Genomic DNA, 17,832 nt, shown 5'->3' on the forward strand with positions numbered 1-17,832 from the left:
AATTTGAAGCCACAGATGCAGAAATGAATCCAAGCACTTGTTTCATCTTTTATTTCTCTAGGTAATTTCTTTTTCTTTTTTTTTGGCTGCCATATACAAGTTGTGACAGATGTACATAAATGAACACATTCTGATACAGAAATCTCAATATTATTTAGTAATGACTACAGACAAATGACAATTTTACTGGCTAAACTATGTAATAACAATTCAAAGTTGATTAAATCTGCAGTCTGCTTTTTTCTTTCCACCTATTTTTCCAATTTGTGAAGAACCAAATAACAGTAAATTACGTACCGCTGAATAATTACAAAATACTGACAAAATCATGGTAATCTACAGGAAGATTTTCAATACAAGTAAATCCTACAAATATTAACTAAAAACTGAGAAAACATTTGTACATACATGTGACCCTACAGTATCACTGTTAGCTGCTCCTGTTTAAGGAGGAGGAGGAGGAGGAGGAGGAGGAGGAGGAGGAGGAGGAAGAAGAAGAAGAAGAAGAAGAAGAAGAAGAAGAAGAAGAAGAAGAAGAAGAAGAAGAAGAACAAGAAGAAGAAGAAGAAGAAGAAGAAGAAGAAGAAGAAGAAGAAGAAGAAGAAGAAGAAGAAGAAGAAGAAGAAGAAGAAGAAGAAGAAGAAGAAGAAGAAGAAGAAGAAGAAGAAGAGAAGAGAAGAGAAGAGAAGAAGGTACCAATCACCACACAACCATAATTTATGATCATCTTTTCTCATTTTTTATTCTAAATCATGGATTTGCAACACGTATACAGTTCTTTACTTTTGATCACATTTCATATTAATTCAAGCAGTTCTTAATGATAATGATGATAATAATAATATCAACAACAATAATAATATTAATAATGAAAGATTATCCTAATATCCCAACAAACAGTTTCTCTATTTCCAATAAAGAATTTTCAAAAGTAAAGTTAATATCTTAATGTGCAAAAAGATACAATGATGGTTTAATGAACATCTAGAATATGAATAATTTGGACACTTTTTTTTTCAGGATAATTTTGGCTGTTCATTCATCCTTCATCCACTGTACACACATACCTGACAACCTGCATTTTTTGTTAAAAAGGATATTTAAGCACAAAGTAAATTCTTAATGGAAATTTCTTTAAATGCCACCCATTTTAAAACAATGTAAATAACAATCCTCTTACAAATAACACCATGAAAGAACGATGAAATATGCTACTGCAATAAAATCACTGTACAGGTATGATTTCAAACCTCTCACTGCTGTTAAAAAAATATATTACCACTGTAACTGCTTTTTCACTGCCATTACTTATTTCCAAAGCTTGAAGAATATCTACAACCCACTGACATCTGATCATTAAAATACTAAACAACCTTTAAAAAACAAGTTCGTTTTCAGGTGGAAGGGGAGCGAAGTATCGGTTGATTGTCTCGGTGGTTGGAACATCCTCCAAGGTGGCTGGTTTCCACTTGGGATTCTGGTCTTTGTCAATCAGCAGTGCTCTTACACCTAGAAGGAGAGTCAGAATGACATGTAATATTTGCTGAATGAACATTTATATTTTTATCGTAGCTGATCTACACATAACACTAGTCTTTCCATGTGGATCACTTACAAGCAGGAGGTTACACTTATTGAATTGGCAAGTAGCTTACAGCTTACTTTATTCTAATCCTCTTGCAATTTATATATCAATACTTGCCTCTTCAGTTCCAACACTGTTTATTGTTATTGTGTATAATTAAAGCTGATCACTTGCCTTAATTCATGTTATATTATGAAAGAGTAACTGCAAAATCCATGTTTGGGCTGACCCTTCCATGTGAAATTTAATGCAACTCTTTTATTTCTTAGGATATGTATGTGTATGGAATTACATAGACAATTGTGTGTATAGTTGCATAAATAATAGATACAGCTCAATATGTGATGTCAAATAGTATTTTAGGACTTATAGAAGAAGTCTGTTTAATGTTTAATTTCTAAATAAATAAATGTGCTAGACACCAAAGGTCATATAGCACTATGATAAAGTATTGTGTTGAAAAGGATAAAGAGGAGTTAAAGATTTGGACACAATGTATTAGATGTCAAAGATAGAGAATGCTATGATAGTATGGTGAAAAGGGAAAGGAGGGGAGCAAGTAAAGTAGAGTAGAGATTAGTAGAAAGGGGAGGGTTAAGGGGGTAGGGTGATTGAGTGAACTGCAGCGCATCTGTCACTGGAGAAGGAATAGGAACAATGTTCAAGGAAAACTGAGATGGTTGTTGGAAAAGTATGAGAAAATCCGGGGAGGGGGGCAGTATTAGATGTCAAAAATCAGAGAGCATTATAGGATAGTATGGTAGTGAAAAGGGAAAAAAAGGGAAGTAAATGAAGTAGGGCAGAGATCAGTAAAATAGGAAGGGGTTAAGGGGGAAGAGCAATTGACTGAATTGCAGTGTATCTGTGACTGGTGAAGGAATAAGGACATTGTTCAAGGAAAACAATGGTAGCTGTTGGAGAAGTAGGAGGAGAAGAACCTGGGGGATGAGAAAAGGGAACTGGGGAAAGTGGTGAAATATCAGGAAGAATGTCTGGAGTGGTAGGGTCTGGAAAAGGAGCCTGTTGTGACAGAAGGGATTCGCATGTGAGTATTCAGGTGGGAGCGATTAGAGGATGGGGTATGTTGGGAGGGTGTTGTCATTGTGCTTCCTGTCAGGCCTCATGTAGAGTGAAGCCTAGTTTGAATTTGAGGCCTGCTACCTCACATTCAAACTTAAAGGCAGGGCAGTTCCTATAAAATACATTATGAAAGTCTCCACAGTTGGCATATGTACGTGACTGAGCAGGGAACAGTCAAGGCCAGGTTGTGCACATAGAGGGCAGTAGGCTGCGGAGCAACAGTGTTTGGCTAGGTGGCCAAAATGCCAACATTTCTGGCATTGACTTGGAAGGGGTCAATATGGTCGGACATGGCAGGACAATCCACCACTATAAACTTCATGGGGGAGGTCATGTCTACCAAAGCTAATCTTGGCAATACTGACATGGGACTTATGCTGACCTCTGGGAGAAATAGTGTAGCACTGTACTGCCACTGCATCATAATCAGCAAGGCAGGTAAGTAGATCATTTTCATAGTTTGTCCAGTTCTTGTTGTAGATAGGACAAGCATTCAGGGGGATGAAAACAGTTCCAGTACAAGTATCAAGGGAGGAATGAGGTGCAGCAGGAATGGGTTTGCCAGGAAGATCAGTCAGGATAATAGTGCACAAGCTTGGAATTCATATATAACGATGACAAGGCATGAACAATCGGAGCGATTGCGATAGGTAACTTCGCCTACTTGTTTTTGGAGGCACTGCTGAAAGAGAAGAGCATTCTCAGAGTAGGGGCTGTGGGCTGTGGGGGGAATCACAAAGAATTGATCCCACTTGGCTAGGCCAAAAAGAGTACTCAAAAGGTGAGGCAGAGGCAGTAAAAGGATGAGGGCTAGAGGAAGACATGGTGGTGTGGAGTGGAGTAGTTCTGTGGGGGGAGGATAATAAGGATGAAGAGTAATAATAAGGGAAGAGGGGGTACACATTGATGAGAACTGTGCAATAGGAGATGAAGAGGAGACTATTGGGAGAGAGGAAGGGGTACTTTCTGGAGACTGAGTAATAACCTGGGAGAATGTTCTGGTAGGGATGGAGTTGTCAGTAAGCGTCAAAGAAGGGGTATTAGTATCAGTGGTCGGGACCATGGTCAAAGGAGGGGCAAGGGTCGGAAACCATCAAAATTATATTCAGATAGGCTAGCTGATGAAGAGGTCGGTGTGGGGTGGTGTGGTATATAGTTCTGTGGGGGAGAAGACAATAAGGTGAAGAGTAGTAATAAGGGAAGACGGGGTAGACTTTGAAGAAGACAGTGCAGTAGGAGATGGAAAGGAGAATGTTGGGAGAGAGAAAGGGGTGCATTCTGGAGATTGAGTAATAAGCTGAGTGGGTGGTTCAGAATGGATAGAGTTGTCAGTTAACGTTGAGGAGAGGGTATTAGAATCAATAGTTGGAGCCAAGGTCAAAGGAGGGGCATGAGTTGAAAAAAACTCAAAATCGAATTCAAATAGGTTAGTTCATGAAGCGGCAAGCCTTGATGCCCCTAATAAGGATAAAGATTCTTCATTATTGGCTATAGTGGGCCTGAATAAAATGGGGAAAAGAAATGGTCTACCTCTCAGGGTCCCCATAAGGGGTAAGGGCTAGGCAATTAACCAAGGGAATAACATGGCCATGGCTCCCGGACCCCATTCATGACTGACACAAAGCCAGCCTTTCATCCTTTCAGCACAGCTCTCACATCTTAGGAATGGGACAGAACAAGGGGATGAAGAAGATACAGAAGAGGAAAGGAGGAGTAGAAAAAACCAAACAAAATTAGTTGAGGTTAGGGCTGAGGCCAAAGGTAGTGGTGATACCCTACATTGGGCCTCAGTTTCTGTCTCCTAAGCCCCCCCCCCCCCCCAACGACAACAACGAGCATGGTATTGGGATGGTATGGAAATGGTATCATGGAAAAAAAAGAAAGAGAGAGAAAAAAAAGCAAAACTTATTACATACATGGCAATTATATATTCTCCTAGATATGATATATACAGTAATTACTGGATTATAGTTGAATGTTTATTATCACCTGACCAGGTTGTACTGAGAAAAGATAGAAATTTGGTTTCAATCTGTTCTCACAAACACCATCACATTCTTCTCCACTGTTTAAAAGGAGAGAGAGAGAGAGAGAGAGAGAGAGAGAGAGAGAGAGAGAGAGAGAGAGAGAGAGAGAGAGAGAGAGAGAGAGAGAGAGAGAGAGAGAGAGAGAGAGAGAGAGAGAGAGAGAGAGAGAGAATATGAATATGAATATGAATATGAATATGAATATGAATATGAATATATGAATATGAATATGAATATGAATATGAATATGAATATGAATATGAATATGAATATATATATATATATATATATATATATATATATATATATATATATATATATATATATATATATATATACTTCCACGATTCTTATGGTTACTATCATTTTCTTGACATACACTACTTACAGAAACTGTTTTATGTGCAGTTTGTGAACTGAAAGACTATTGCAGAACAACATCAAATGTAAATTATATGTAAAAATACCTGGCCTACTTAAAACAAAGAATGGATAGGCACTTTTAAAAAATTAATTTCATAATTGTTTTGTTTCTCTGTGCAAAGGGTTTTTGTGTTGTAGTTCCAGTGATGTGCAGGAGCTGTGGATGACCAACAACTTAATGTTTTCAATGTCAAGCTTATCAACTCTATGCTGCCAAGGATGGCATGTGCACATATGCCGTGCTTACTGTGTGTTTAATTTAGTAACTGTTTTTACATATAAATGGCTCCACAAGTATTAAGTCTCCAATGAGCTAAAATGAGAACTGCCTGTCTCACCTGTTTACCCTTTTCCTTGATTTTTAATATTTTCTAATATTCAATATTGCTGTTATTAATGTCAATAACAATACAGTAATTATAATATTTATAACAAAAATAAAAGTATCAATATTGATAGCATTAGTGAAAAAAAAGGCTTTTTCCTGTTATTTCAAGGAAAGGTGAGGTCACAAGATCTACTAATTGACACAGTGGCAAAGCACTGGAAGAGCCATCTATGTGCAGAAACATTTAAGAAAACAATGCTACAATGAACACATTTTCCCATTAGCATTGGGTTAATATATCAACAATGAAAATGATAGTAATAATGATAAAATGATGATGTTACTAATATTATAAATGCTCTGAATAAAGCTTTCCATAATTTCTATATAAACAGGGTTCTTGCAGGTATAAGCTGATGAGATTTAAGACCTTTTTAAGACTTTCTTAAGACTTATACCAATTGCTTTTTAAGACCTGCAGGCACTTGTCACTGAATACAAACTTCCTCATAATGTGTAAGCTTACTCACAGAATCACCAAGATACCCCCCCCCCCCGGGCCCATTAGATACGGTCAAAAAGCAGTTAAAGCAAGCATAAAAATAAAATGATGGGGATAAACCCAAGTACCTCAGTACATCAATAAAATGCTTACAGTTAATGCAAGCAGGGATAAGGGATTCATCATTTATATGCAGTATATGTTAAGGCCTTCAAAAACATTGCACAATTACTTCACAATAGGTAGCATACATATATTTTTCTTCCAACACAAACCACAAAACCATTTTAAGCACCACCATTTTACACACAAGACCTGGGAAGGGAGAAATTTTGCAAAATATATGCAGATTACTTTTAATAAACGAAAATTTTCACCCTAGGTTTACTTGATAAAATAATTCAAGGGTAAAAAAGTGTTCAGATAACAAAAGCAGAAGAAAAATATACAAAAGAGAAAACTCCCAAATGCACAAGTAGGCCAGGCCTAGGGAATATGACTCAAGGTTGCTGACATACATACAGCAAGAGTTCATTCCTGTTTAAAACAAGTTTTCATCCTCATCTGGCAAAGGTGACAAGTACTCGTCCACCTTCTCCGCTGTCACTTCAGACAGAGAGGCAGGCTTCCACTGGGGAGTTCTATCAGAGAAGAAGGCCTGTACGCCTATGGGGCATTCATAGATTTGTTAAAACACTGCCTTGTGGCATTATGTCTGCTGACATGCTGGAAATCATATTCTGGACTACGTTACTTCTAACAAATTATTTATAAATAAAAGAAAATAATGCATTAATCAAATCACATACAGCTAATAAATACATATCTACAAGATGTGAAAAAAACTGTTGTACTATATCTGGATCAATATTTCAAATGAAAATGAAAAGAAAACAAAAAACTAAAAACTAAGAAAATCTGCTAAATACTTGAATAAAATTTGAGGTAGTAATAAGAAAGAGATTGAATTTAGGTTATCAAAGAAAAGAAAATTAACCCCCTGGATCCAGATGATGTTGCGATCACATCAAGGAAAAACTTGGGTAGCTATACGGATGACGTGAACCTCTTGGAGTGTGATTCAAGTCATTTGGTGCTTAGAAGGGGGCTTTAGCATTATTTCCATCGATATATGAATGTGGAATGTAACGTGTGTAAGCAGTGAGTGGAAGAGCGCAGGCTCCAGGGAGGACGCCATTTTCATGCTGTGCATCGTATTCCTGGCCGGTGTGACCGGCGGCACAGGTTATATTACGTAAAATTGAAAATTACAAAAAATGAGATATATGACACAAATAACCAAATGTTCCATATATTTTTTTTCTTGGACTGAGCTATTTACTATATCGATAGATGGTATGGAGTCTGTGCAAGGAAAATAAGTAATTACCAACTGGATAAAGCAAATCAAAAGACAAATATGGATATTAGAAAATGGCGATAAAGCTAAAAAAGTTTTCACAAAATAACTTCTCAAAGGGAAGGCTCATGGATGTCCGTGTCCGCCTGACCTACGTGCTGCATACCCAGGATACTGGCTACTTGCGTAACCATTGTAACCGGATCCAGGAGGTTAACATTCCCTAATACAAATCATTCTAAATAATAATGATTAGAACAAAAGTAATATTAAACTCCAACAAAATAAGATGTGTAAGAATGCTGATAATAATCATCAAGACTGCAAAACAATATTAAATGAACAGTATCAACATAAATATACTAATATATGGAAAAACAAAAACAATTACCTTTAATAATAAATACCCTGCTAATAGAATAAGAACAACTCCCATAAGGAAGATAGCAGCATCTCACACGTACAATCACTTACAATCAAACACACACGCACACACAAACATTGACGCACGCTTGCACAGACACACACACATGGATGTATGCACACATGGATGCACACACATATGGACACATACACACGGATGCACACACACAGACACACACATACATGGACAATACTGATAATAATCATTAAGACTGCAAAACAATATTAAATGAACAGTAACAACAAAAATATACAAATATATGGAAAAACAAAAACAATTACCTATCTTAATAAATACCATACTAATAGAATAAGAACAATTCCCATAATGAAGATAGCAGCATCTCACATATACAATCACTCACAATCAAACACACACACGCTCGCACGGACACACACACACATGGATGTATGCACACATGGATGGACGCACACATGAATGTGCGCACGCGCACACACACACACACACACACACACACACACACACACACACACACACACACACACACACACACACACACACACACACACGGATGCACGCACAATGATGCACGCACACACACACTAATCATTGACATTTTTCAAAGACTTTTGCATTTCCAATGGAAAAATTCTTACCACTTTCACTCCAACTTCTACACATAACCTAAAGGTCTTCTAGGAAAGCAACAATAAGAATGATCTCCTCTTTCCTTGCAAGTTTCATCAAATATTATCTCGTTGGCACAATAATAGTACCTTTCCAAGTCTTTTGGTCTGGTCATACTCAAGAGCTGAAGCCCTGACACTGATTGGCATCCAAAGTAAATATTCTTCAAGGGCTGGTAAGCTGCAGGATTGATATTCCTTGGGAAGCTGCCTGCCTTCTGACGAACCTTTGACATCTTGGCAATTGTCAGATGAGGCTGCATGGGTTTTTCATCAGGCAAACACACACTTGCATTAGAAAATATTTGGCGCACTTCCTTGGCTAGTTTGAGTAATCTAAAGTAGTGTTCATCCTCTCTCAATCTAGCATAAACTACTCTATCTGAAAAGCTCCCTATCCCTGAAAATGTCATCTGTATGGGGCTTTCTTCAATATCTTCTTTCAATTTATCCCAGCATGTATCTAGTGCTGAAGAAGCAACGGAGAGAGCAATATCACTATCAATGTACATAACCAACACTGTAATGTGCGAAGATGCTACATCAATCAGAGCCTGATATAAATTGGAATCAGATGCTATGATAGCCTCTTGAATCCTCACAATTGTTCTATGAATTTCACAGTCTGAGACTCTGATACCAACAAAATAATTTGGTCTTGGGCTTTTCCTGAGAATTTTCCCATCATATGCAGCTTCCCCATGGCCTCGCTTTCTTTTCTTTCCTTTGGGTAAATCTTTACCACTATGGAACTGGTCAATATTGAGGTCTGGTGTTTTAAATGGGGTATCTTGAAGTTTCTCTGATAAGCCTAAACTGTCTTCTTTTGCATGTTTTGGGGCAGAGTTGATTTCATGCATTTCCTCTTGCAAGTGGTTCTTTGGCTTTGTTTCTTCTGCCCCAGTAGAATAATAATTACAAAAATGAATACCCAAAAATCATTGCAACAACTACTACTAACAGCAATAATAATAATAATAATAATAATATTAACAGAAATAATATATATTATAATAACTATCATGATGATAATGACAAAAGTATCAGCAATCATAATATTGACAGTATCATTATCATTCATATCATTATTGACAGAATCAGTACTATTACCACTACCACCGCTCAAAACCAACATTCATAATATAACAATAATAATGCTATCCTCTAACAAAACCGAGGGACATGACAACAACACACATAAGGACAGTAAGAATAAGAGATATACATATACTCCGCAAAACTCTCACCTTCACTGAAGTCATGATCATGGTAGAACCGCCATACCATACGCAACTCCATGGTAAGGCACTCCTGGAGGGTAAGGTGCGCTCCTCGTTCTATCTGTTCAAAGGTCACCTTTAACGAGGTAGGGGACATTTTGCTCAGGGTCTGTAGTTGCTTTTGGGCCCACTCTGATCCATCCTGTCAGGATTAGATAGTCAATACTGAAAGATCAGATTTTTTTTTAAACATGTCATTTGAGAAATCTCACTTTTCATCCAACAAATGGTTGTTCCCCCAAAAAACTACTTTCCTATTACCAAACACATGATTTTATACAAGTATTATATAGGACAATACACTCACTTTCTCAAGGTTTGAAATGATCTCTTCAACACTGCCGGCAGAATAACAAGCCTTGATCTTTGGAAGCATGGGCTGTAGTGAGAATGGCACATCTTTACTGAAGGTAGACTCCTGTAAGATAAAATATATAGTAGTAACTGGAAATTATTTCAAAATAAACAATTAACTTCATAATAAGCAATCAAAACATATTCATTCAACTACACTAATGAAAGCCAATACTGAAAATATCTAAAAAACAAAGGAAGAGAACCGATAATGCATATTGAATTCTAGCTTTATCACACGCTACAAAAACAGCAACTAAAATAACTGTCCTTTTTTAAGAAAAGAAAAATATATGAATCAAGTATTGTAAATAACTCTCTATTGAAAAAAAAAAAGAAAAAAAAAAAAGGCACATTTTAAATTTTCAATATTCACAAAAATACTTCAAATTGGAATTCTTAAAATCAAGACCTAGATTTCTGGCATACTTTGTGGAAGCTCTCAATGACTTGTGCAATATCCTCTGGGTATGGAGAGCTCAACTTCAGCAAAGCCTCCTCCAACTCTCCTATTCTCGCAGCATCACACACATGAGTGGCAACACCTGCTTTCAGTACGTCTCTTCCTTTTAATCTGTGACCTGAAATTGAAGAATTGTAAATGTTAAGTCTTCATCCTCAATCTGTCTGCTGTCAAATTAAAGAAACACACACAAAATTACACAAAAACTCCCTTGTTGTTTCCCTTAGGGTAAAAATTTCATTCCAATGATCTATCTGAACTACACTAAATCATATATTTTCCAAACAACTAACTCCATTCTTACATTTGAAGTTTTCAAAAAACAAAGTATATTATGAAAATTTGTATAAAAAAATATGTACACTATGCAAAATATAAAGAAAAAATTCACACACCTGTAAGAGCTAAATACATCCCTAATCGTCCGCCCAGTCGAGGCAGGAAGTGAGAACCCCCTACATCTGGGAAGAGCCCGATGGCAGTCTCCGGCATTGCAAAAAGAGTTCGTTCCGTGGCGACCCGATAATCTCCATGAACAGACAAACCTACACCACCACCCATTGTGATACCTGAAAGAATTTATTGATAAAAGCTATTCTAATTAGAATATGTACCTTACTTGTATGCTTTTCCATTCTGTGCAAGCACAATGCATTACATTGACATACTCTGATCTCTATGATGCATCTTTCAAAAGACAGCAGAAGTACTTTTACCTGATAATCTTTCTAAAATTGAAAAATGAAAGCACCACTTTCACATGGCTGGGAGACACTATTCTAAATAATCATATAATATATCAAATCAATTAGTCTAACCCATTGCTGCTGGATACATGTACTGTCTAATGTAGCTTTACTTTGTGAACTTTGAAGACTGATGGCTCCAGAAGTGCTCAGCCACCATGGAGCGAAGCAATAGGGTTACAACACCTCACATGATTTCCCTTTGCTAAAAAAAATGTGGATTTTTTCTAGTGCCATTGATATTGATTTTTGTATCATTATTATTGTTCTTATCAATCTTCTTTCTTTTTTACATAATGATTATTATAATGCTATTAACAATACTAACAGCAATAACTTTTTTTAAATCCTTCTGAAAATTAAGCAAAAGGGATAGATAGGTGAGACAGGTCAGACTAGTAATTGGCTAAGTACTTGGGGAGCTATCTTTGCATAAACTCAATTAATAAAATAAAATCATAATGCATGCAGCAGTTATATTTGTTATTCTGGCATCAATGAGTAAAAACATTTCTGATTATGTTACTGAGAAAAAGTATAATTTCTTGACTAATTCATCAGAAAATTTACCATAGCTACTAATAAAACTAATTACAAAATTACAAAATAACATGGTCCTTCATCATTTCTAAATAGCAGATAACCCTAACTGCCTTATTTGTTATTCTCACCATACTACCTATTTAAAGATGATACTTGGTGATAAGATCAATGTGACCTTGTGGTTTATCTATTTATCTTTTATTCTGAACAGTAAGCTCTAGGATAAGCATCTTGTCAGTTGTATTATACTACACTAATTACAATTACTTTATATTGTAAGTTCTGTGGTTTTAAAATAATTATATGCCAAAATACAGTATTCTGACACCCAAGCTGTAAACATCATCCAAATTATTACAATTACCTGACAGAACCAGCAGACTTCAATAAATCACCAATAAAATTAAAGAATAAAATTATATAAACTCCAGCCCCTCAAAAATACTGCATTCCTATATATTACATAAAAAAATATATAAACAAATAAAATACTAAGCCTGTGCATGCCTAAAAAAGGGTAAAAGAAAATGAAGAAAAATAAGTAGTGGTGAATTACCATCAATAAGAGCAATGTATGGAATATGAAGGGTTCCAATAAGGCAGTTGAGCATGTATTCTTCCCGAAAGAAATCTGGGCCAATCTCAGAACCGTTTGTTTTCCCCTCCACAATGGATCGCACATCACCACCAGCACAGAAAGCTTTTTCTCCTGCCCCTGTATAAATGATATTAATGCTATAATTCATAATGTTACATTTTAAAAGCATGCTACTTATAAAATACAATTTTGTATACTTTCTATTGCCATTTATAATGCTTATGCTAATCATGTAACTTAGGATATATATTTTACAAAAACAATAATCTTTAACCCATTTGATCCAGATGCTTCTCTGCCATCACTTGGCCCAAAATAAGGTCATTTGGCTTACTTGAGTGGCCACTCTGACAGGTGTGCAGCTTGTAGGTTGGGCGCACACAATCACTCATGTGCAGTGAAACGACTGCATGTCTTCGCTTTCCAATGTTATTTTCTGCATACCTGTATTTAGCTTTTTTTCCATTTTCCAATGTTTATATTTGTCATTTGATTTGCCTTATCCAGATGGTAATAGACTATTTTCCTTGCGCAGTCTCCACATTATCTACTTAGGTAGTCTATAACTCAGTGCAATAATAAGAATAGTGCAAGCAACATTTTATTATTTGTCTTTTTATATATATATATATATATATAATATTAAATTTTCTGTAATACAACTTGCACTGCTGGTCACAGTGGCAAGGAATAAGATCCTGAGCATGGAAATATTGTCCTCCCTGGAGCTGACACTTTTCCAGTCACGGCTCATGGATGGTACATTCCACACTTATTTATCAATGGAAATACTGCAACAGCCTTTCCCAAGTGCCAAATTAGTCTAGTCACCCTCCAAAAGCTGTGTGCACTCATGGCAAGTCATTTCTGTTACCATGGCTTTCAGCTGAAATGCTCATGATGAGTTTTGGGTTACCACGAGCAAGAGGCAACCCAAATTTTCCCATAATGGCATGTTCACTTCACATGGTCCTTAAGCCAAATTTTTTCATGACATGATGGTCACATCATCTGGATCATAGGGGCTAAATCTATTCCTTCACTCACCAAGAGAAGAAGCCATAATAACATAAATACTAAGGAAAAGTATTTACACAAACAGAAAAAGAAAAAAAGAAACTTAAACATACATCCAAAATAAGCATACTCCCTACACATAATCTCCGTCTATCAATCTATCGATCTGTTAGTCTATTTGTCTCTGTCTTTAAAAAACACACACACACACACACACACACACACACACACACACACACACACACACACACATACACACACACACACACACACACACATACACACACACACACACACACACACACACACACACACACACATATACATACATACATACATACATACATACATACATACATATACATACATATACATACATACACACACACACACACACACACACACACACACACACACACACACACACACACACACACACACACACACACACACACACACACACACACACACATACACACACACACACACACACACAAAGAAAACAAAGAAAGAAAGAAAGAAAAAAAGCTACACGCCACAAAGAAAGAGTTTTTCTTCAACCAGCTTCTCTTACCTTTGATAATCACCATGGACTTAGTATTTTCCCATTCCTTCAGCTTCGGGTAGATGAGTCGTACCATGTTGAGGTTGAGAGCATTGAGGGCCTTCGGTCGGTTCAGTGTAATCAGGCCTTTGTCCCCCACATCCTCTAGTATTACCTCAGGCGCACTGGATGACATTCTCCGGCTCGAGATAAGAAGAGACCGAAGTCCTGGCCTCAATCTTGAGGGCAGAATTCTTGTTAGTACCATTCTGAAAGAAGGATGATATATCATTCCATTGCCCTTTTTGTAATGTGTAGCTACAAATAATGTCAATTAGGACTACATACAAAAAAAAGTTAATATAAGATCATATGAACAATTATGTACTTATCTAAAATCTTTTAGAATTTCTAAAAACTATTTGTACCCAGCCTGGTAACTTTGCCTCGCGTGCGGAATATATGTTGATGTCCCAACATGTGCAGCTTCTATATTATGGGTGCATCATTCTGACACATTACATTAAAATTGCTTTTTACCTTGCTACTAATTAGTTGGTATGAATTTGTAAAATTTTAGGATAGTGGTAGAAGTTTGTGTTGTTTTGCCACTACACCATTAGTGCAACTTTTTTCAAACGGTTTCAAATAAGCATCCAGGCACACACTTACCGCTTGCCAAAAAATCTTTCACATGTACTTTGCAAAGTTACCAGTATGGATTTGCACAAGCCAGATATCTAAAGAATGAACATTTTATGCTTTAAAATATCATGTAGGTAATGAACAGTAATACAGGACGTAAAAAATCAAAAGAAGAAAAATAAATAAAAATATTTGTCCTATTCTCAAATGCACATCATATCAAACAGGAACATAAAAAATTAATTTGAAACATCATCCTGTCTAGCTAGAAATTTATGAGACTGTTTAAAACATTATAATATTTATTCTAAAACCAAACCCATCAGAAGTTAAAAGATACCAGAAAATATTATCTACATGCAAAATTCCAAGCCTAAATTGACCATCATCAAACATATCTTAACCAGGCCAGTAAGACATGAAGTAATACAGAAAATATACAAGTTAACTAAAAGTTAGGTAAAAGCACCAATTCATTTAGCCTATACATACACATACACATAAACATTATATATATATTCTATACACACAAACACACAAACACACACACACACACACACATACATACATACACACACACACACACACACACACACACACACACACACACACACACACACACACACACACACACACACACACACACACACACACACACACACACACACACACACACACACACACACACACACACACACACACACACACACACACACACACACACACACACACACACACACACACACACACACCAGACAGACAGATAGACAGAGACAGACAGAGACAGACAGACACACACACACACACACACACATATCAATGTATATGTGTGCATATAAACAGATAGAGAGACAGAGACAGACAGACAGACAGACAGACAGACAGACAGACAGACAGACACACACACACACACATACACACACACACACACACGCACACGCACACGCACACGCACACGCACACACTGTCAATGCATCCTTCAGAGAAAACATTCACATCTAAAGCAAATAGTAATTTTGATTGACAATGGTAAGATTTTCCTCTTTTGCAGAAGAAATAAGATATAAAAAGAATCTGTTTTACTCAACAGCATAAATTAAATAAAGTTTGAGAAAAAAAACATACCACAAAAAAGTCCTTCAAACTGATCCCTGAGACACAGACAGCCACTAAAGCTCAAAGAACTGGACTTTCTGATGGAAAAATACACATTATTTAAATAGACAAATCATTCAAACTTCCATCCTTATATAATCTACTCACTTTAACTTATATCCAAGGAAAAACAACACAATACATCAAAATAAAATATGATCTATTCATATACTATGCACCTGATGGACTAAATGACAAAATAGACAGATGAGACATGGGGAATATTAGAAGCTGTTGTATAAATCATAAAAGAGTGAAGAATAAAAAATATGAAAGAGAATGAACTAGGTAGAGCTCTGTATAATACCAAAACAAATTATTGTTGCACAAACAACCTAGTGTTTGCCAACTGACTACACACTTTAGTAGTAACCAAGAAAACTTCCATCACTTGTATTCTGGTAAGGGGAAGCTTGTAGACCTAAAAGGTGATTAACTGCTATATAAGGGACCAGTCCATGATCTATCCTGCAGGATTATATGTGCGGGATGTTGGCTGGCCTTACTAAAGGTGGATAAACCCTGTTGATCAATTGAGTTAAAGTAAGAGTATAAGAAAATAAACAGTGCTTTGACATCTTATTTGTTTGTAATGCCATAAGAAGTATATTAAGCTGAAAGATTGACAAGCCTTTCTTCTATGAGATATCTACTAAACATCACACTTTCAAAAATATGTTTATGTAAAATAACCATCATGTGCAGGGTTATATTTTAACCATTCCATAAAAACAATCTCCTCGACCTATGCTTGCCAAAATGCCTCAAACATTCAAGTTCTACCAGTGACATGGACGCTGTGGGCTACTCATGATATCTAGTCTCTACGAATTATTGTTGATCTTGCATGCAATTTGTTATTGAATAAGAAACCAATACAAATTCAGACTTCCAAAATCTCAATCTCAATCTCAAAGTTTTATGCGTTGGGTGCTAAGTGAGCGCATAACACACATATATATATATATAAATATATGTACATATACATAAATATATATATATATATATATATATATATATATATATATATATATATATATATATATATATATATATATATATATGTACATATACATAAATATATATATATATATATATATATATATATATATATATATATATATATATATATATATATATATATATATATATAGACAAGATATTTACCAGCCTTTGCTAAAGGAAAAAGTCTGAAGCTACAGTTATTGTTAGTTATTATCAAGTTATAAAATTTTCATGAAACAACTAAATTTGGAAAGAGCAATGAAAATTTTTTTGAACACCTAAATTTACCCATTTCTGCCTGCATGGCAAAGTGGCCGTTGCACTTTTAGCAGTAAGGCAAAGGCCAATATAATCCTGCATGATAGACCTTGTATAGCTCCCTTGTGATACCCTATAAAAAAATTCTCATAAATGTGTATCATGGTATTTATCAAATCATCGATTTCATGTAATGTATATTATGAATATGATTATTTTACAAATGGAAACTTTACCAGTAATGTTGTGTGGGCACATTAGGACATATGGAGCATAGGATAAGAAAGAAAGAAAAAAATAATATTCAATACTAAATTTATAATCAATATTCCCCCACTATACAAGGTATCATCACCACCTAATCAACCGAAACAAAAAACAAAATAATTTATCTCAACGTCAATCATTTTATTTCTGAACCGGTCACCTTCCACCTACATGAAAAGATATCTACATAAAATGATTCACTACTCTGACCAATTCACTTAAGTGACTAGATTCTTAGTTCTCTCTTGGCATATGATTCCGTCTATGAATACTTTACAGAAAAAAATAATTTGCTACGCACTTGTCTATTGAAAATATCCTGAACCACAATCAGCTGTTTCCTCCCATTCGAAAATGATTTCATAAGAATAAAATAATGTTGTAATTAAGGAGAAAAGTTTCCATAACTATTTATGTCATTTATTTGTTACTATTTTTATACCAAAATAAAGACTTCTTCAACAATTTGTTAGAACCAAGACAATTAAATATACTCGAATGCACTTGCGTTGCTATGCTCAAGGATGTCAACCTCAAGGCTTTACAGGGGCAAAAAGGTGTGTGCATATATATGTCAACAT

The 17,832-nt window shown here is 35.7% G+C and overlaps 1 protein-coding gene across 5 annotated transcripts; it reads right to left on the bottom strand.

Annotated features, from left to right (window-relative positions):
• Positions 1 to 36: 36 nt before the first annotated feature.
• On the bottom strand, positions 37 to 17,609 carry Hibch (3-hydroxyisobutyryl-CoA hydrolase). 5 transcript variants are annotated; one of them, XM_027353261.2, is made up of 9 exons: positions 17,553 to 17,606; positions 15,692 to 15,759; positions 13,952 to 14,190; positions 12,319 to 12,477; positions 10,869 to 11,042; positions 10,440 to 10,591; positions 9,964 to 10,074; positions 9,624 to 9,798; positions 37 to 1,509 (listed from the first exon to the last, which is right to left on the bottom strand). In XM_027353261.2, the coding sequence occupies exons 3-9, from the start codon at positions 14,187 to 14,189 to the stop codon at positions 1,376 to 1,378; spliced, it is 1,143 nt and encodes a 380-aa protein (XP_027209062.1). In that variant the 5' UTR covers position 14,190; positions 15,692 to 15,759; positions 17,553 to 17,606; the 3' UTR covers positions 37 to 1,375. The 5 variants fall into 5 exon arrangements, with proteins under 5 accessions (XP_027209062.1, XP_027209061.1, XP_027209063.1 ...); XM_027353262.2 differs by lacking the exon at positions 15,692 to 15,759 and adding an exon at positions 6,468 to 6,611 and having other exon boundaries at positions 1,462 to 1,509; positions 17,553 to 17,609; XM_070127125.1 differs by lacking the exon at positions 37 to 1,509 and adding an exon at positions 8,349 to 9,271.
• Positions 17,610 to 17,832: the final 223 nt, after the last annotated feature.

Source organism: Penaeus vannamei, chromosome 11 (assembly GCF_042767895.1).
Source record: "Penaeus vannamei isolate JL-2024 chromosome 11, ASM4276789v1, whole genome shotgun sequence".
Classification (NCBI taxonomy): domain Eukaryota; kingdom Metazoa; phylum Arthropoda; class Malacostraca; order Decapoda; family Penaeidae; genus Penaeus; species Penaeus vannamei.

Bases quoted from the DNA above. Each gene is read 5' to 3' on its own strand.
- Hibch (XM_070127124.1), bottom strand. From the start codon at position 14,189: ATGGTACTAACAAGAATTCTGCCCTCAAGATTGAGGCCAGGACTTCGG. The intron at 9,799-9,963 runs GTGAGTGTATTG...TAATCCTGACAG, and splicing joins TCATTTCAAACCTTGAGAAA to GATGGATCAGAGTGGGCCCA. The intron at 9,272-9,623 runs GTGAGAGTTTTG...CTACTGGGGCAG, and splicing joins TGATCATGACTTCAGTGAAG to AAGAAACAAAGCCAAAGAAC.